The 21,961-nt window shown below is 39.2% G+C and overlaps 1 protein-coding gene across 1 annotated transcript in view; it reads right to left on the bottom strand.

Moving 5' to 3' along the window:
* The window catches only part of ccdc50.L (coiled-coil domain containing 50 L homeolog), a gene marked incomplete at its 3' end in the record, with an annotated part of 35,506 nt that extends 13,746 nt beyond the window's left edge, over nt 1-21,760 (bottom strand). Inside the window, 4 exon segments of the mRNA NM_001097927.1 lie at nt 7,161-7,251; nt 9,712-9,841; nt 12,344-12,406; nt 21,563-21,760. Of these exon segments, the coding sequence (NP_001091396.1) occupies nt 7,161-7,251; nt 9,712-9,841; nt 12,344-12,406; nt 21,563-21,611 (333 nt within the window).
* Nucleotides 21,761-21,961: the final 201 nt, after the last annotated feature.

Below are 21,961 nucleotides of genomic sequence, written 5' to 3'. Positions count from 1 at the left end.
TGCCCTGTCATCCTTTATACATTTTGCCAAGAAAAAGAATGTTTTTTCCCCAATAAAATAATATTAGCAACAATTTATTCAAACAACATCACAGTCTGAGACTAGGATTTTGGTTTGTTTTTGCCAGGGTGACAGATTTCACAACATACAGTTTATTTTGATTCCTTTGGTTTTAGGACCTAGCTTTCACTTATTGAAACTGCCCAGTGCTATGAATAGGCAGGTTCCTTTTAAAATGAATATGGCATCTCTTTAGAAATCTCTGTTACAGCTGCTAATCTATTCCATGGCGCAGATAGAGTGACCTCCACCCATGTTCTGTTTCCAGATAAGAAAGCAAATGTTCTCTGGAGTTCAGCAATCACATTATGGCTCTTGCTGATGCCAGCTAAAGAGAAGCTGACAAGCCATTCTGTTCTTTAATTCAGACTATGTTGCATGCAGTGGGCATTTTACAGAAGCTAGTAAAAAGATGGATAAAAGTAATGGTCTGACTCGAAGTAAATAGCAGCTGTCGTGCAAGCAGTCCATTGAAATCATTTCCTAATGGTTTGTGGAATGCTAATGACATTAGAGTTAATGGTCAATTTGCCCCCATATGTGTAAAACAAGAGGTCTGTTACTCTGCACAACTCAGATAAAAATATATTTCACTCATATTTATGCGACACACACACAAAAGTTAAATATGATGTTCAGAACGCTTTATTCTGATAGCATGCTGCAGAGAGTAGCAATATTGTACACAAACTCATCAATTGCATTACCATCACTTGCTTACGCGTGTGTGTGTGTGTGTGTGTGTCTGTGTGTGTGTGTGTGTGTAAAACTATTTGCCCCCTTCCTGATTTCTTATTCTTTTGCATGTTTGTCACACTTAAATGTTTCTGCTCATCAAAAACCGTTAACTATTAGTCAAAGATAACATAATTGAACACAAAATGCAGTTTTTAAATGAAGGTTTACGTTATTAAGGGAGAAAAAAAAACTCCAAATCTACATGGGCCTGTGTGAAAAAGTGATTGCCCCCCTTGTTAAAAAATAACTTAACTGTGGTTTATCACACCTGAGTTCAATTTCAAAGGTTATAAAGCCATTTCTAAAGCTTTGGGACTCCAGCGAACCACAGTGAGAGCCATTATCCACAAATGGCAAAAACATGGAACAGTGGTGAAGCTTCCCAGGAGTGGCCGGCCGACCAAAATTACCCCAAGAGCGCAGAGACAACTCATCCGAGAGGCCACAAAAGACCCCAGGACAACATCTAAAAAACTGCAGGCCTCACTTGCCTCAATTAAGGTCAGTGTTCACGACTCCACCATAAGAAAGAGACTGGGCAAAAACGGCCTGCATGGCAGATTTCCAAGGCACAAACCACTTTTAAGCAAAAAGAACATTAAGGCTCGTCTCAATTTTGCTAAAAAACATCTCAATGATTGCCAAGACTTTTGGGAAAATACCTTGTGGACCGACGAGACAAAAGTTAAACTTTTTGGAAGGTGCGCGTCCCGTTACATCTGGCGTAAAAGTAACACAGCATTTCAGAAAAAGAACATCATACCAACAGTAAAATATGGTGGTGGTAGTGTGATGGTCTGGGGTTGTTTTGCTGCTTCAGGACCTGGAAGACTTGCTGTGATAGATGAAACCATGAATTCTACTGTCTACCAAAAAATCCTGAAGGAGAATGTCCGGCCATCTGTTTGTCAACTCAAGCTGAAGCGATCTTGGGTGCTGCAGCAGGACAATGACCCAAAACACACCAGCAAATCCACCTCTGAATGGCTGAAGAAAAACAAAATGAAGACTTTGGAGTGGCCTAGTCAAAGTCCTGACCTGAATCCTATTGAGATGTTGTGGCATGACCTTAAAAAGGCGGTTCATGCTAGAAAACCCTCAAATAAAGCCGAATTACAACAATTCTGCAAAGATGAGTGGGCCAAAATTCCTCCAGAGCGCTGTAAAAGACTCGTTGCAAGTTATCGCAAAACGCTTGATTGCAGTTATTGCTGCTAAGGGTGGCCCAACCAGTTATTAGGTTCAGGGGGCAATTACTTTTTCACACAGGTTTGGATTTCTTTTCTCCCTAAATAATAAAAACCCTCATTTAAAAACTGCATTTTGTGTTTACTTGTGTTATCTTTGACTAATAGTTAAATGTGTTTGATGATCAGAAACATTTTGTGTGACAAACATGCAAAAGAATAAGAAATCAGGAAGGGGGCAAATAGTTTTGCACACCACTGTATATATACACACACACACCCCACTAAAAATGAAGTGCCTGGGTACTAGTGAATAATCAGTGTAGACGTAAACAGAGTAGATCGCTCATTAGGTCTTTTAAAAAGTGAAAAAATTGTATATTTAATCTATTTGGAAAACTCCAGGTCCTGAGCACACCGATAATAGATTCCATATCTGTATTTTTATGTCTGTGCTTTCCCTGTTTCACCAAGAATTTAAAGTGGGTATTCACTTTAAAATTCAATTAATCATGGTAGTTTGCACTTGTAGCTTTAAAGGTAGGTTGCAATAGTCACACTAACTTAAGATAACTAGGAGAGAGCCCGATTAAAAAGAAGTAAAACAATAACCATGCTTACAATTCATCTTTAATTGATTTTTGACTGTCCAAGGCAACATTTTTACGACCCTTAAATGGTCCAGTAGGGCCTAAAATTAGTAGGCCCCTAACATTTGATTATAGGTGTATCAATGCAAAAATGATTGGCTTACAAGAATGAGTCTGTAATTTACATGTTATTTGTATTTTGTAAATCATTTTCGATAGAATATTATTGTTTAACTATATCTGCATCCTCATACCCTGATAACACGATAAAGCCGAGATGGAAAAGCATATTACCTTCAGCAAAAAGGTCATTACATTGTAACCTTTACAAAAACTCATTTCAATAAGTAATGTAAAGCTGAAATGTGCCCTGAATGCTGGACTGATTACTTGTGGTTTCTGTTCTGCTGCTCAAACTCTGGGTTAATCAGAAGAGCACTTCCTTTTACTGCTTGAAAATATGTTTCCACTAGCCCATACAAATACTAAAATAGCTATTTAGGGGAAGAGGTGACATCTTACTACTTTATATTGCTGAGTGCATACTTTCAATATAGGTCAGATAAGAGATTCTCAAGCTTTAGAAAAAGCTCCAGGCAGGGATACTGTCATTGGACTTATTACTACGAAATGTATTGCAGTGAAATATGAGTCCGCCGAAAACCTGCTGTAAGATACAAAGACTGTGGGATGCCAGAAAGGGTAATGCTTCAATTTAATAGTTGAACATAAGAAAAATTTAATTCCTATCTACGAGAAAGCGCAACGTTTATTTATTAATTTATCTAAAAAGATTTATGTTTCCAGGTAGATGGTGGCAGCTATGCCAACAACCACAGCATTACTAGCATGACTTACTGGTAATGCTTTGTATTTTCATGCATGCCTCTTATATCATGTTAAATGTATCTGCATTGCAGACGTCAGATTTTAGGTTTATCACATGTATGTTGAATTCTGACCCCTACTCTGCTTGGCTGGCAATTCATAAACTTACCGTATATACTCGTGTATAAGCCGACCCGTGTATAAGCCGAGGTACCTAATTTACCTAAGAAAACTGGAAAAATGTATTGACTCGTGTATAAGCCTAGGGGCCCCATGTCAGATTTCAAAATGTGAATGTGACCCGGCCGCAACAATTGGGGGACACTGGGCAGGTACCTGTTACTGTCTGTGACTGACTGTGTCGCCGCCCGGATTTCATGTTTGCTTCCCTCTGCCACCCCCATTTCATGTTTGCTTCCCTCTGCCACTTCCCCCCCCTGCCCTCCCCATCTGTCGCTCTCCCCACCCCGTCGCTCTCCCCACCCCGGCACTCACGTCTGCTGCTCTTCCCTCTGTCCTTCCCTCTGTCACAGTAAAACGTGACCCGGCCCCAGCAGGACTGCCTGTGACTGCCTGTGTCGCCGCCCGGAGCAGGTCCAGGAGCTCCGGGCGGCGCGTCCTTCCCTGCCGGCGTTCGCTTTCAAAATGGCGGCGCCCATGGCCGCCACGTGGGTAGCGGCCGGCGCCGCTACCCACGTGGCGGCCATGGGCGCCGCCATTTTGAAAGCGAACGCCGGCAGGGAAGGACGCGCCGCCCGGAGCTCCTGGACCTGCTCCGGGCGGCGACACAGGCAGTCACAGGCAGTCCTGCTGGGGCCGCGGAAAGGTATGACCCGCGTATAAGCCGAGTTTGAGTTTTTCAGCACATTTTGGGTGCTGAAAAACTCGGCTTATACGCGAGTATATACGGTATTTACTGAGCAAATCAATAACAACTGTCCTTCAAACTTGGTCACCAGCTTTAATTTACTTTCAGAACATTGCATGATCTGTGCCGTCACAACTATAATCCCCTAACCTAACTATAAGTTATGACATCAGATGATTAGATAGAGCTTTCAAGGTCTAAGCATGTTTCACCTTTAAGGAATTGTTCAGTATAAAAATAAAAACTGGGTAAATAGATAGGCTGTGCAAAATAATAAATGTTTCTAATATAGTTACTTAGCCAAAAAATGTAAGCTAGAAAGCCTGGAGTGACTGGATGTCTAACATTATAGCCAGAACACTTTATAGCTCTTTTGGTTTCCACTGATTGGTTACCAGGCAGTAACCAATCAGTGACTTGAAGGGGGGCACATGGGTCATAACTGTTTGATTTTGAATTTGACCTCCATGCTAAGGATCAATTGCAAACACACTGTACAGTTGTGTTGCATGTGGTCCCCCTTTTGGACTAACTAACTATATTAGAAACATTTATTTATTTTGCACAGCCTATCTATTTACTCAGTTTTCATTTTTTACACTGAACTGTTCCCTTAAAAGTACATTTTACTAGGATGTAGCGAACACTACTCTGAAGCTATTTGTAGTTTGTCTTTAATTTTTACACATTGAATTATTTGCATCTTTTTGCTCTTATTCTCTTGGGGCTGGAACTAGTTTCTACTTATGAATTACTCCAGCAACCTGAAAGCAGTGGAGAAGTAAGAATACATTCCGAATAGCAGAGTACGTGAATAGAAATATAAGCAATAAACAAATACAAATAGCAATAAAAGAAGGCTCACAAGAAATGTGCTTTTTGGTTGGTGTGGTCAGTGTTTAGGTTGCAGGATGGAAAAAGGCAAAATAGATGTGCTAATATCTCAAAAACCACATTTGATACACAGTGCACCACCCATTTTTACAAAAGGCATGTAGATGTAGATGGTTAATGACTCACCAACAAAGCAGGAAGTTTGGTTTTGTCTATTACATTAGACATCAGTTCACTCCAGCCTTTATAGATTTCATTTTTGGCTAGTAACTATATTGAAAACACTTTTTATGTTGCACAGGCTACCTCATAACTTGAATGTTTGATTATTTATGAAAAAACTAATGTAAAAAACTTGATTGAATGTAATTTGGGGAAAAAACAAATTTATCGAGTTTTAGGCTAAAAAACCTTGAATAACTTAAGTTTCTCAAGTTTTCAAGCACAAACCACAAAATCATGAAGGCAAAAACCATCTTCAAATAGTGAAAGGGACCTCTTCCATTGACTTCTACAGGTTTTAGGTGGAGTATTTTCGGATTCGGGCTTTAAGCAGCTTCGGGACATAATAAAATCGATAAAAAAAATTAAAGGTTTTTTTTCATCCCAAAAAATTTGAATATGTTTGTGAAACTAACATTGAAAAACCCAAATATTTCGGCAAAACACAACTCGACCTTTAAAGGACATGTAAAGCCTACATTTGCCTTGTACGATGTATAAAAGTCGGGCATATCTTCCCCAACCAAGCCACGTTATTTGTACTACATTTGCCAGCACCATCATATTTTCGTAAAAAAAATAGCAGCTTTCACCCAGTGGCCATTTTCCCTCTGACACATCATCAGTAACACTGACATCTGCAAACAGGACATGTATGCTGTAAAGTTCATGCGATGCAGAATGACACAGGCACAACATTCTTTGATAAAATGTTCGGCTGGGGTTGAGCACTGTAATGGTTATGCTGAACTCAGGCAAGGTGGTTCGGAGAAAAAAAATAGGATCAGACAGCAAGAACAGAGTTTCTATGGGAACCAGTAATGCATCTCTTCATTGGCTTCATTGGTTAGACTGGAGGGTGTGTTTAGTAATCTGAGCTGAGAAGAACTGAGCATGCTCATAAATCAAGAGTCAAAGCAAATTCCTGAGGGAGGGGGGTTAGTGGGTTAGAGGAAGAGAAGGATTTCTAAGTGATTAAGGGGATGCTGCAGCCTTACTGTTAACGTTTTAACAACCAGAGTGGCAGTTATCTAAAGATTTCAAAGAGGCTGTTCACTAATTAAATTTTTGTGGAGGAGGTTTACATGTCCTTTAATAAATAACCCCCTTATTGTTGCATGCGATTTTTATTTATGATGTAGATCTAGTGGGAAGTAACTGAACAGTGCACAATGAGCACCATCTACCCCAAAGGGACATTGAAAACGTTCAAGAAGTCACTATAGACCCTTGTCCTTTAATCACTGGTCTCCAGATTGTTGTACGCCAACAATCAGCATTCTTTTACCCTTGTTCATATGGCGAAGAATGCTGTAATCCAGCAACATCTAATGGCCCAAAGTTAAGAAGCAGGGTTATAAGCCATTCTAGTCAAAATATATAAAACATGAAGACTGTAGAATAGTGATGTGCGGGCCAGCCCAACACCCGCGGGTCGGGAGGGTTTGGGCTGACCTCAGCACTCCCTTTTTTGCAGGTGGGTAAGGGTTGGGCGCTCCTTCCTGCTTCCGCAACCTTACACTGCCACCTTCCTGCATTATTTTTTATACACTCGTGCTCGTGATTTCATTGGTGGGGCTCCGTGGGACTATATATAAAGAGGGGGAGGTGGGTGCGGGCGTGTTTGGGTTGAGTCTGGTGCGGGGCGAGTTTTTCTTGGTCCGCACATCACAACTGTAGAAATTAATCTATTACATTTTCTTTATGCTAGTTTATTTGTTACTCTTTATTTTTTGAAGCTTCTAGCTAGGTCTTTAAAACACCTACTTGAGTTTCTAAACACGGAGGCAGCCATAATAAATAGGAATACATTCTTAGGTGGCTGGAACTTACCTCATCCTTCTCCTCTTGCTGACGCCTGAGTTTTGCTTCAATTACCAATCTATCTTGAATTTCCTGAGCTATTTCAGAATCTAAAACTTCCCTGAAATAAAAAAAACATTCTGTCATTTGACATCCAGTAAAACATGAAATATTGAAACAAACGACTGGGTCGCTAAATTTCAATTTAAGCTACGTGATCCTCTCAAGTTCTGAATTCCATCATGATACCATAAGCGTTATACTAAAAGTACTGTTCATGCCAGTGTCAGAAAGGGTCAGTGACTCAGTCTTTGAGTTATACACAAACTTTACATCATCAACTACATTACTGGAATTTCTTCCACCTGACTTTTTAGGACAAACAGCTACTATGATACTTGGACAGACAAAAATTCATGTTCAAGCTTTCAAGTTTTACCACAAGGGTCTAATTGGAACCATCCAAGAACCATCGCAAAAACAAAGCCTGCCAATAAAGAATAGGACTGGAGGGCACATTTTTTATTGTTGAATGGGCTTCACTGACTTACAAGACAAAGTAGCAACTCGTATAAATGTGAGCAATTGTATAATGCTTACACAGATGCGCTTCTTTATGCATATAACCTAACCATTTTTTACATTTTATATACCATGCATAGTAGGAAAAATGGAGTAGCCAGGGGCAGCTTTGACTATAGCCTGTTGATAAACTACCATTAATAAGTATTATGCATTCTTGCTATTCATTAAAAAGTTTTTAGGAATAGCAACTGCTATTGCTAGGAATAGGACATTCTATATACTAAAACCTAACTTAAAGGGTTTCACCTTTAAATTAACTTTTAATATGATGTAGAGCGTGATATTCTGAGACAATTTGCAATTGGTTTCATTTTTTATTATTGGTGGTTTTTGAGTTATTTAGCTCTTTATTCAGCAACTCTCAGGTTGCTAGGGTCCAAATTACACTAGCAACCATGCACTGATTTAAATAAGATACTGAAATAGGAATAGGAGAAGGTCTAAATAGACAGATGAGTAATAAAAAGTAGCAACAACAATAAATTTGTAGCCTCGCAGAACATTTGTTTTTTTAGAAGCGGTCAGTGACCCCATTTAAAAGTTAAGAGAAAAACGAAGAAAGCAAATAATTAAAACACTATAAAAAATAAATAATTAAGACCAATTGAAAAGTTGCTTTGAATTAGCCTTTAAAACTTAAAAGTGAACCACCACTTAAAATGAAGCTTTGACCAGTTAGCATTGCAAATATGCATTTCATAAAAATACAATGCAAACCAAAACCATAGCCGGAAACAAATCAATATCAGTGATAAATGACTTTATTCTCGCTAAGCTTGAAAAAAAAAGTAGCAATAACAATTCATTTGTTGCCTTACAGAGCATTGTCAGTCAGTGACCCCCACTGAAAACTGGAGAGTCAGAAGAAGAAGGCAAATAATTAATAAAATGTAAAAAATAAATAATGAAGACCAGTTGAAAAGTTAATTTAAAGGGATCCTGTCATCGGAAAACATGTTTTTTTCAAAATGCATCAGTTAATAGTGCTACTCCAGCAGAATTCTGCACTGAAATCCATTTCTCAAAAGAGCAAACAGATTTTTTTTTTTATATTCAGTTTTGAAATCTGACATGGGGCTAGACATTTTGTCAATTTCCCAGCTGCCCCTGGTCATATGACTTGAAATGCTTTCTGGCAGGCTGCTGTTTTTCCTTCTCAATGTAACTGAACTGAATGTGTCTCAGTGGGACATGGGTTTTTAATATTGAGTGCTGTTGTTAGATCTACCAGGCAGCTGTTATCATGTGTTAGGGAGCTGTTATCTGGTTACCTTCCCATTGTTCTTTTGTTTGGCTGCTGGTAAAGCAGTAAAGAGTGATTGAAGTTTATCAGAGCACAAGTCACATGACTTGGGGCAGCTGGGAAATTGACAATATGTCTAGCCCCATGTCAGATTTCAAAATTGAATATAAAAAAATCTGTTTGCTCTTTTGAGAAATGGATTTCAGTGGCGAATTCTGCTGGAGCAGCACTATTAACTAATTTTGAAAAAAAAATGTTTTCCCATGACAGTATCCCTTTAAAGGGGAACCACGTCTAAAGGTGAACTACCACTTTAGGTTTAGTAGTCCTTCAACAAATAATGCTTGCCTACTGCCTATTCTGGAGTTTGTGCATTTGTTTTGGACCATAAAATATCATTGTCCACATAATCTTGATCTTAAACTGCATATTTATTAGGGATGCACCGAATCCAGGATTTGGTTCAGGATTCTGCCTTTTTCAGCAGGATTTGGATTCAGCCGAATCCTTCTGCCCACCCGAATTGAATACAAAATAAAAAAATGTTTTCCCCTTCCCACCCCTAATTTTCCTACGCAAATTAGGTTTTGGCAAATCTTTCGTGAAGGATTCGGGGGCTCAGCCGAATACAAAATAGTGGATTCGGTGGATCCCTAATATTTATAAAACCTAGAATGCACCTGTAATTTTAACGTATAAAAGAGTTATACATGCAACTAGTTTTTTCCTTTGTTTTATAACGTTGGTACTCACAATTCATTGTGATGATTTTTCTTCCGGGCTTGTGCTCTGAGTTCTTCTTCTTCTTGGAGTTGCTTGGCCACTTGTAAATCATTCTTTACCAAACGATTCCTCTGTATATTCGTTGCCAAGTGATGCTCGACTGAGAAAAATCATTACAAATGCATTGTTTGTTCAGAACCAACTGTAGTCACTGTGCACATCACATGTAGACAGACCTACCCTTATATAAGACTGGGTAATATACAGAGAAACCAAAGAATGCCTCTGTAAAATGTGATCATATAACTGCAGATAACGTGAAACCATAAAAAGATTTTATCTACACATGTTTTTCATCTGCTATATAAGAATGGGGTAAGAGCAGGAGTGAAGCAACTCTACTGATATATTGAGAAGTTTGAATTTATATAATAGCGCATCTATAATCTAAAATCTAAATCTATAATCTAAATGACATCACGTAGCACATTGTTTCTTCTTCTTGTCCAACGCTGGTGCAAAGGTAAACTATAAACACCCAGATAACAAACAAATGTTCAGAGCTTCAATTCTCATTTCAGAACAAGAACTATGCCAGAGCATGGAGATTTTTATTGGCAAATAAGAATTTCAAGACCATGATTGCAAACATCTATATGCCTTTAGCTTCACTGCTCTGTGCCAACAAAACTACAATAAAAACAGCAAAGGGTAAAAGGTTAAAGCTGCAGTCATAGTTTCAGCTTGCGGACATATTGTTTTCATCTTAATAGATTTCATAGGCCCATGACATAAATTGATAGTACTGTTAGCAATCCACTTTGGTTTTATAGAATTTACATTAACACAATGCAGTTTCACAGGAAACATGCCCACAATGCATGGGTCAGGATTTCTGCAATACTAATACCCTTGAAATGTAGAGCCATATAATGGACTGATTTACTGTGCAAGTGTCATTACTGTTATGATGAATTCTGCACGGGGCTCTATTAGGACATTGTACCACCAGTAAAACCCTTCAAAATTGTAAGTCATATTACTTTGAGACTTTCCCTAACCATTAATATGTGATACCTGTGATACTGCTTTTGCTCAATATTCATTTCCATTTAACAAATAGCTTTTTAGATTTTATTTGCTATACCACTGCTGGTCATTGATTTTACTGTTACAGACATAACTCTTACCTTTGTAGGATTGTATCACTTTAAAAGTCTTTGCCTGTCTGTGCACATTTTTACATAGCTGGTGGTTTAGCTAGGGTTTAGATTGCGTTGATGTATGGAAAATATGTCTCATATATTGTTGTTATAGCTAAAACATGTTCGCAGTTCCCCAGGAGATGCTGCATAGGTTATACAATGTACAGGTATGGGACCCATTATCCAGAAAGCTCAGGACCTGGGGTTTTCTGGATAAACGGATCTTTCTGTAATTTGGATCTTCATACCTTAAGTCTAATAGAAAATCATGTAACTATTAAATAAACCCAATAGGCAGTTTAATTATATTAATTATATCATAGTTGGGATCAAGTACAAAGTACTGTTTTATTATAACAGAAAAACAAGAATTTTTTTTTAAAAAAAAATTTGGAATATTTGGATAAAATAGAGACTATGGAATATGGACTTTCCGTAATTCAGAACTTTCTGTATAACAGGTTTCCGGATAATGGATCCCATACCTGTACTTGAAAATAATAGAACGTGTAAGGGCTAGGGCACATGGAGCGTTGGCTCCAATGCTCTCAGTCGGAGAGAAGTACTCCCTTTCCCAGCTCTGTTTATCTACACTTAAAATTACAGCTCCCGATTGAGTGCAGGTACATGGAATTATATGGATGTCGGACTAAAAACACCAAAGCATGCATTTTCGGCTGGGGAAGGGAGCAAATCTGCTTCTCTCTGCCTGCAGAAAAAATCTGAAAATGTCTGAGAGCAGTGGAGCCAATGCTTGTGTGTCCTCAGCCTAATGACTGGTCATATGGACTGCTCTAACTACCACTGCTTTTTTCATTGCTAAAATCTGATAGAATGGTCCACCACAGTATGGAGCATGGAGGCTTGTTTAGCTTAAAAGGGATACAAACACTTTGAAACTTGGAAAGTTATCTCAAGGACCTGTTTTCCAGGGACTACATTTTTGTCATACAACTGTAATGGGGATCTTAGATTTTTAGGGATAGATCTTAAAAGGAGAAGGAAAGCCTGCTACCCAAGTCTCTAGTATTCTATAGAGTTCCCTTTGCTGTACCTAATCGCTAACATAGTTTTTCAAAATTGCTCTCCTTTCTCCTGCAGGGCCTTCTGATAATAGACTCGAATACCACTCTATTGTGGACACCATCTTTCCTCTGGTTACATCATAAAAATGTCTGCCATAAAAGATATGCTCATGCTTGACCCTAGTGTGATAACTATCTTATGAGCACGTTCCGGGTCTTGGTCTTGTTCTTGAAAATCAGCATTTTTTTAAAAAAATTTGCCATTTGAACAGATAGATGGATGAAAATAGAGGAGATTGAATAGCAATGCTGTACACGCTGGAGGTATGCCTTTCAGAAGATTAAACTCTTTGTTCGTTTTCCTTGTCCTTCAATGATGAAAAAGCTCTGTAACATTTATGTCATTTGACAAAAGTCAAGCTCGATACTTACTCTCCTGTTCCTGCAGGTTGTGGGCAAGAGTATGATCCTCCAGCACTGCAAAATCTCTGCAAACTGTAAAAAGATATTTATTTTGCAATAAGTGATGTAACCTCACAAAATCTATTACATATTATATATATGTATTTAAAGTAAAAATATAGTCAACTTAGAATTAAAGAGTACATCCACCATCTACAAAACTAAAGAACACGTAATTCTAAGTTACTTTTCAAAATACGTTTTTCAATAGCTTTAAAGCTATTTGTAAATGTAATTGGTATTGAAGGCAATATTTGTCTGGCTGTTCCCTGCACTGCTGTTTCTGACTCCCAAAACAATGCTGGAGAACTGACTATATTGTTTGTCAGAATTAGAGAATAAAAAGGGACAAACAAATACTGCTTTTCAAACTGCATTTCTAAATAAAGAAATCACTGAACATTTTTAATTAGTGTAGATCGAAACATTACTTAGAACTACATGTTCTATCATTATGCAAAAAAACTGGTTTTGGGGCAAAGATCCTGTATAAGCTTATTTCTATTTATCACTGCATAAATGTTCTGTAAAACATACTGGCACACTGTAGGCCATTCTGTTCATGAAGCTTCATGTATCTCTTATGCATATTTATTTACATAAGCTGAGCATTAATGCTGGGCGGGTTTCCTCATCGCAGAGCTCTAATGAAATTATAGGTTAAGTTGTCAAAATGTTCAACAAAACATTTGTCAGATATGGGGTATCACTGTTCTGCTCAACCAAAGCATGTTCTGAGCAGGCCCAGACTGGCAATCTGTGGGTTCTGGCAAATGCCAGAGGGGCTGCTATAAGGTCCCATAGAAAGTCAGTATTTAGTGGGCTGGTGGGGGCTGTTTGGGCCTCTATGTGGGCTGATTGGGCCTCTGTGTACCTGAAATGCCAGGGCCTATTTTAATTCTCAGTCCAGACCTGGTTCTGAGGTGTCTAAAACTGATCAGTCTGATGTCCTAATTCAAAGACCAGGGGTGGTGATAGATTTTCAGAACCAGAAGATGTTTGGGTTGATAGGTATGGTAAGGAATAAGGTGTGGCCTTAAAGGTATCAAAAGGGCTTCAGGGTTTGATGAAATACAGCCACCTGTATTTAGAGAGATTATTCCAGCTTTTGCCTGGCTATTATGTTATACTTTTTCCATCCTCCCTTTCATCTGGTATGCTACAAATGGACTGAAGAAGCTGATAAAATTCCAGTTTGTATGGCCTGTATGTTGGGGAGGCCCATTTATCAAAGGTCTAATTCATGTGAATTTTTTTTTAATTCAAATATACTCACAATTCGACTGGGAGGTTAAGAAAAAATTTGAAAGTCTAATATTCGATCGACTGGTCTGACCTGAAATTTCTAATAGTATTCGATTTGAATTCAATTAAAAAAAAAAAAAAACTTGAATGTCAGGAAGACATCTCCAACGGACTGCCATTGATTTGTACATGAACTCGGTTGGTTTTAGATGGCAAATATTCGAATTAGGACTGTTTCCATAGTCAAAATGTTATAAATCTAACATTGAAATTTACATTTGAATATTGAAATGCAAAAATTAAAATTTACTATTTGACCCTTGATAAATCTGCCCCTAAAAGTGAAGGATTATTAAGAGATCAAAATGAAAATTATGTCCTGGGGAATGGCATTAAAATTAGTCAAAAGCAAGTGTCTATGAAGGACATCTCATATTAAACTAATAAATGAGACAGTGGTCTTGCAGTTGATGGGGTTGTTTTCTCAACTAGTCTGTTGGGGTTGGTGGAGCCATTTGGACATTGTTAGAAAAGTAGTTAAATGATCAAGTAGACTGGTTGTCAGAGGCACATTCCCTAATTGGATAAGATTTTATATGGTGTGCTACAGGGTTCTAGATCGAGTTTGGTCCTTGTGAGGTAGATAAATAAATTACCAGAAGGGGGAAGGGAGGGGTTATATATCGGTAATCTACTTACATACTTCGTAAGTACCAAACATGGGGAAGCTTCAGGTCACCAATTTGCCCTATTTAGCCTAACAAAAAACAATGATTCATAGTTAAAACAATAGGCAAATAGTATGTTCAGAAGAAGCCATTAAGAGGATATAGGGCCCCTTTAATAATTCAGGTTGATCTGCTTTCCTTCCAACATAGATAACAATTCTAAACAAAATCCTTGCCTCTAGGGCTCTAACTAAACACAAGGTGTAAGGCCAGGGCCAGACAATGGCGCATCTCTGCCTGCATTTTCTGCCTGCAGAGAATCCCCTTTCGCAAGGATTGTCTGGCATAGCCTTAACAATCCTTCACACTGCTGCTCTTTGTCCTCTCAACGACCATGTATTTTGATACTCCAAATATTGCTGAAGTTTGAGGTAGCCCGTTGCCCTGGGGCGGAGGGGTAGTTTCCTTGCCCTGATCATTGTCTAGGGACAGGGGAATTAATCCAAAGATCTGAATCAGCCCTGTAGTACTGTGGCACAACAGTCTTCCATTTGCATAATTTGTCAAGTTAGTTTTTCTCTTATTAATTCCAGAATTAGGTCCATGTTTGTTATTGTTTAACCACAGTTAATTACACATATTTAAATTTAAAATTAAGTCACTGACCATACATGTTTGGTAAAAGACTAATATTCTGTTATCCAGAGCTTGACTCCATCCAAGTTTTTCCGCATCCTATGGGTGTTTTTACAAGACAGTTTTTCCAGGGTTTCAGTTTTAGAGTAATAGGCCAGATAGATTCAACTAACACTTGCATTGCCCTTCGGTAACACATATTTCTGATGACTAACGCAGATAAAAAAAGGACTCATGAACAGCCACAGAATTGAAGCAACCCTCTATCAGTATTACACAAATTAATGGTATTAGGACATTTATAGGTTTATCAGAATGGTTGCTTCCCATTAACTTGCCCTTCTCTTAAATTTTTGCACTGCATATGTTTATATGTAAACTGCGTGAACCCTTAAATTCTCTGGGGACAGCAAGGTACCTTCCTTTGCAATTTAAAAGTTCCCCTTTAACATGAAAAGCACTTCCATCAGATTGGGACAATGTGACGCATCTTTGTAAGATAAATGACAAAAGCATACACCTAATTATATTGCAACCCAGCTCCTTGCGTAAATCTAAGTATTGAACACTATAGTGAGTAACAGTAAAAAATGAGCATGAAGCAAATCTAAATATAGATGATGGAAAATAACTTTCTATACATTTGGAAGTTGGTTATATAGAATGAAGTGGCAGAGTTCTACTTGCAATAATCATCTATCCTTCTCACTGACAGTTTTGATTAAAGAGACTGACAGTTCAGGAATAAAGCCCAGTGATAAATATCAATCAATCAGTCAATGGCTGAAGATGATGGAAATCCAGTAAGACAAACAGTCCCCAAAGCAGATGGTTACAGGGTCGTGAACACTGTACAAGGATACAATCACTTGATAAAAAAAGGACAAAGGATGGGGCAGATGTTATGGTTCAAACTAGCCAGAAATATAGCAGGAATTCTCTTTCCTCCCTTTTTTGTTAGAAATGCCTACTTACAAACCACTAGTAGTGAGAAAGCGTATCCTTCGTTTTAGTTAAAAAAGTAGGGATAGTACTCATAATAGTTTAATTTAGCCACAAAATCTAAAAGTAATGTAAAGTGCTTCAATAGCCACTCAGTTTTTGAAGTTCCTTTCCCAGAGGAGCGCAGGGTAGCTGGTGTTTCCTACTCTCATACAGTCGTAATGCCTGATGCGTTTTGCACCAATAGCCCTCTGAAGAAGCCAACTGAAGTCTTAGAGTAAGGTCACACCTGGAGATTCGGGGATATTTAGTCGCCCGGCAACTAATCTCCCCGAACGGCTTCCTCTGGCTTCGTGGCGACTTTGGAAAACGAAGCGCCGCAAGTGCCATGCCGCAGGCATTTTTTCATTTTAGCAGGCCGAAGACAGGGGGAAGCAGTTTGGGGAGATTAGTTGCCCCAAAGAAGAGTCGATTAGTCGCCAGGCGAATAAATCTCCCCGAATCTCCAGGTGTGACCCTTAAAGGAACAGTTCAGTGTGAAAATAAAAACTGGGTAAATAGATAGGCTGTGCAAAATAAAAAATGTTTCTAATATAGTTAGCCAAAAATGTAATATATAAAGGCTGGAGTGAACAGATGTCTAATAGAACAGCCAGAATCCAACTTCCTGCTTTTCAGCTCTATAACTCTGAGTTAGTCAGCGACTTGAAGGGGGGCCACATGGTACATTTCTGTTCAGTGAGTTTGCAATTGATCCTCAGCATTCAGCTCAGATTCAAAAGCAACAGATATGACCAATGGGGCTCCCCCTCAAGTCTCTGATTGGTTACTGTCTGGTAACCACGGTAACCAGTCAGTGTAAACCAAGAGAGCTGAAAAGCAGGAAGTAGACTCCTTGTTATACATCAAATATACATCAAATCTCTCCAGCCTTTATACATTACATTTTTGGCTAACTAACTATATTAGAAACATTTTTTATTTTGCACAGCCTATCTATTTACACAGTTTTTATTTTTATACTGAACAATTCCTTTAAGCTGGCCATAAACACAAAGATACTTAGGCCCGGATATGTGAAAAGACCACAAAGGCCTGGGCCTAGGGTGGCAGAATTTTAGGAGAGGCTAGTGATTCTGGAGGAAATATTGTAAAAATCTTTGGACATTGAATATGTATCCAAATATGAGTAATGTGACTTTTTCCACTTCAATTGAGGTAGGAAAAAGGGACACCTACTGGCGACAATGCGATTACACGTTTTCACAATGTTGGATGATAAGGACTGCAGAAACCGAAAAGCCGTTCACAGACTGATGATATCATCATTATCTGGGACACCGAGGAGCAGGATACAGACCTTATTTGTGGGCACAAGAAGCTCCATACATATTTTTGTACAAGAATATTATAAGAAGCAATGACCTGTAAACATGAGAAAAATAACACTAACTCGGACATTTAACACAAGTCACAGCTCTAATCCATAGTATGACCCTCACTGCATACAATATAAGTCCATACCTCCCAACATTTTGGAAGTAAAAAGAGGGCCAAAAATTTTTAGCGCAGCAGTTTTTTGACCACACCCCTTTCTGTGGCCACACCCCCTAATTACCATGTTTGTTTTACAAAACTTGGCAGGTTATGAAAGTTTGAAAATATTTCTTCTTATCTAAACTGTATTTTTGTGTCTCAAAATTGTTACAAAGTATCTTATTTGCACTTGTTAGCTGTTCTGGGCTCTTTGCTAAAAGCCAATTAAGTGAGAAACTTTGTTTCTTTTTCTGGCTGTTCAGTCCAGAGAAAAGAGGGACTTTCCAGTACAAATAAGGGACTGCGGGTTGAGCTGTCAAAAGAGGGACTGTCCCTCCGAAAAAGGGACAGTTGGGAGGTATGTAAGTCTGTTTCTCCCAGAACTTTTTTACATTGTGCTACCGAAGAAGAGTCCATTTAGTTACCAAGGAATATCTCGTCACCTTACCAGTAAAGACCCTATTAGGCACATAACATGCATTCGGTCATTATGCGACTGAACTCAATATATTTTTGTCTTAGTAGTTTTTTTTTTGCTTGCTACATGGGAAAAAGGCGTATGTCCAACAAATGCTACCCATTCTTTTTTGTCCCACCACATTGCCTCAAATTAAAAAGAAAAAGTTTTGATTCTAAAACTGCGATGAATTGTATTTAACACAGTTTGACATTCAGAAGCATTCTAAATAGTTCTGGTCCTCATGAGAATAGGGAACACAGCTGCAACCCATCTGTGACACAAGGAATCCATTCCTTAATCTGCATGCCTTTATAATGCCTGTACTCCCCCATCCTCTTATAAGTTTTCCCTTAGGAAGCATAACATTGCTGTGTCCTCCCTTATGGGAACATTTGTGAAATTCACATGGACACAATTCTTGTTGCCTTTAAAATCAACGTCAGGCTAAGCTTACTACGGTTTTAAATCAGAGCTGAACTTTAAGCTATTTTAGACCCCTTGTCACTGCTCATGCTTCAGTCCTGTAGTAGGTCAGGCACCCGCTGGTAAAAATGCTGGTTGTGGGACTGGGTGCGGGTCCAGTGCAGGTCTCTAAATTGACAAAGACTCATCATCTGCTCACACATATAGTTAAAAAATGGAACAGCCTTTGGGAGTGTTATCCCTTAGTAACAGATTCTGCACTGTTGCACAACAGAATAAACACACAGAGCAGTGATAAGACAAAATAAATAAAACAGGTTACAAAATGACCAGAGAGACTTGACTGCAAAAGAAACAGGTTATAAACTTAAACTCCGAAAACAAAACACATTTGTTTGTATGATCCCTGAGTTAATTTTCGCCACAGTTGCATTTGTATGCTTTATATGGAATACTAGTCTAATCTGCCATCCATTAGAGATGGATTTACTTGTGACCAACAATCATTTGCTTCTCTTTCTGTAAGTGACCAAAGCTGCCTAGAGCAAACACCTTCAACAGCTGCCTAAACATATCTGTACTTTACACAGTTAAACCCCCAGACAGGCCCTGATTTCCTACACGGGCGCCCCTAGGTCGTGCAAGCTAAAACCACCAGCCTATATATAAAGAAAACCATAATGTAAATGAGTTGTACGTACTGTGTGGAAAGCACAAAAGTGTGGTTCCTGTGTTAGTTAGGTAGCTAACAATTCTCTGTTATATTCAGGGTTATTTATTAGAATGTTGAGCAGATCCAGATGAACAATACATTGATCACTTTGGCCACAAGTTAATATCTAGTATGGGGTGATTTTAGTAGAACATTTAGCATGAGCTACAGTGAGGAAGACTAGTCACTAACCTAGGGCTTGCCTGGTGTTAGGTGCCTGCCAGCTTCTGTCAATGAAAAACTTTTGTCACAAAAATGTGTCACAAAAACTTTCTAAATACAATCAATTAAAAATTCTGCATCATTTCTGAAATAATCAAGTTCATATGCATTCTTAATGCAGCAGTTGGTTGTCAGATATTCATTGACAGTTAGATACAATAAATCTTTTAAGGGGGCTCCTTTTGCCTAGAAGATGTATTAGAGCTCACTCTATTAAAATCACCAGACATCATGTCTCTCTACATGCAGGATTTGTGCAAAAGGCAGTTGTTTTGTTAGATTTTGTTTGTACTGGAATCAGTTTTTTGAGTGAGCTCTAATACATCAGCTAGAAAAGGAAGCCCCCCCTATAAGATATATTGGATCATTCACCTGACACCCAACTGCTGCATGAAGGGAGAATGAAGAGAAACAGATGCTGAGAGGAATAGTGAAGATAAACTTGGATTATTTTAGAAACGCTACAGAATTGTTAATTGATTGTATTTAGAAAGTTTATTATTTCAGTGTGCTGAAGCTTATATTCATTTTCATTTGCGCGGTAGTTCCCCTTTAAAGGGTTACAAGAAAGGTGGAAGAGGACATGTAGAGAGGCTTAACAGACATAACAGCCAGGCAGGGCACCGCAATACACAGCACAGGCAGGCACAACCAGAGTCTTTATTAGTGCCTAACTGTGCCACTGGCTAGTATGTGCCTTCCCTCTCTCTGTCTCTCTGCTAAATGTAACTGTCTCTCTGCTCAGAATAATGAAGGAATGAGCAATGCAATGATTATGGTCACTCCTTCCTACATTCATTGTTCCAAATATTTGTGATTATGGGCAACCGTTTATGATGTCCCTTAAAGGAGAATTCAACCATTTAGGCAAAAAATCCCTACCCCCCACCCCACGTAGACCCCCCTCTCTCCTCCTCAGGCTAGCTGCCCCCCCGGGGAAATGCCCCTAACTTTATACCTACCTCTCGGTGCAGAGTCAGGCATCGGACTTCACCATAGCCATCTTTCGGGTCTTCATGTTTTCTTCCCGGCACTTTGGCAATTTCCGTCAATTGCGGTGCATACACAGTTGTCGCAAACTGGTAAATTGGTCCAACTGCACATGCACCGCTTCGCCGGTCTCCCACTCAACTTACCGAAGACCCGGAAGATGGCTGATGCCTGAATCTACACTGAGGGGTAGGTATAAAGTTAGGGGCATTTCCCCCAGGGGGCAGCTAGCCTGGGGGGGGGGGTCTACATGAGGTGGGGGTAGGGATTTTTTGGCTAAATGGTTGAATTGTCCTTTAACACCTGATGGGCCGTAGGTTAGTGCATGTGACACCTAATAAGTAAACTGACCCTGCATCCATGCATGAAACAGTAAGGGCGAGGTCAGACGTGTCATTTATAACTTGCGTTTTTAAAAACGTGCAGCCGGTTGTAAATACTCACAAAACAAACCCTATTGAAAATAATGGAATACGCACTATAGCAATTCCCATAGGATGCTTGTGAGCCAACATCCTCCACGCATGCCAATATTTGCGTTTTTCAGGAGAAACTCCAATATGCCAGGGAAACACCATGGACACAACTCTGGCAAGATGGATTGCACATATACGTATTTGCAGCATGCTGGTAACAAAATGACATTGTAATTTGGCTTTTTTTCACCAAAGTTTACTAAAATTCTTCCTAGTGGAATTGTGGGAAAAAACAGAAAAGAAACGCATGTTGGGAAAAGAAAACTATAAGCTGAAAACTGGATATTATCATGCGCATGTGGTTTCATTGCCCATTTACACTCGACCTTGCGTTTTTAAAAATGCATTTTTGAAGGGGAAATTTACAAAAGTGAGTAAAAATGGTGAAATGGCGAGGACTCAGTACTGAGAAAGTATCTGCAAAGCCACAAGCACAATTTGGCATAAAAAAAACAAGAAAGTTTAGACAGCAGAGAGCACAATTAAGATCCATTTGATACATGCTAGCAGCTAGTGGCATACATTCTGGCAATGTGCTTCTATATAAACTGTGCACTTTACATGAATATATATAAATATATAAACACACATATATAAATATATAATTAGAGAGGGTCTCTGGCAATGCAGTAAGGCAGCAGCAGGGGACCCGCATAGACATTGCAATAAAACAGCTGGAGGGCTGTATTCCTTCCATTTGAAGTCCCTATAATTGCCCTTGTTCCAAGTCACGTGTGCCAGAGACCCTTCCAGCAGCACCTTAATGCAGGAAAGGGTTACACACCCCAGAGCAAACAGGTGCTCCCTCCCTCCCAGTCTATTGGCTGCTATGCGAGACCTGCGCACACGCTCACAGGCTTGGAAATGAGAAACGTTTACCTTCCTTGACTCCCGGTAGCTTAGACTGATCAATGTTGATTTCAGTCATGTTTGGAATGTGCTCTCTCCCAGACATTCAGTATAGTCTTCCCAGCCAGACGAGCTCAAGTTTCCCAGGAGGGGGGTGCGCTTTGGCTACATGTAAACTAGTCCCTGGCCACGGTTCCCTGAGATGAGCCTGGCTCGTTCCCCTCAGCAGCAAAGCTTTCTTACGAAACGATACTGTGCTACCAGGACTGAGGGAAGCCTCCCCAGGCTTGTATGGTAACAAAGCTAGGACAAAAAGCTTTAAGGGCTGGGCCTGCTAAACAATCGCATGAGCTCATGCTGCTATGCGCAGAGCCGACACAAGGGGCAGCAGCATATTTAACGCCTTCATAACCACAGCGTGTGAAAGGT

The sequence above is a fragment of the Xenopus laevis genome, chromosome 5L (genome assembly GCF_017654675.1).
Source record: "Xenopus laevis strain J_2021 chromosome 5L, Xenopus_laevis_v10.1, whole genome shotgun sequence".
Taxonomy (NCBI): domain Eukaryota; kingdom Metazoa; phylum Chordata; class Amphibia; order Anura; family Pipidae; genus Xenopus; species Xenopus laevis.
Note: the sequence above shows the minus strand (reverse complement) of the source record. Positions and strands in the feature narration are given on the sequence as shown.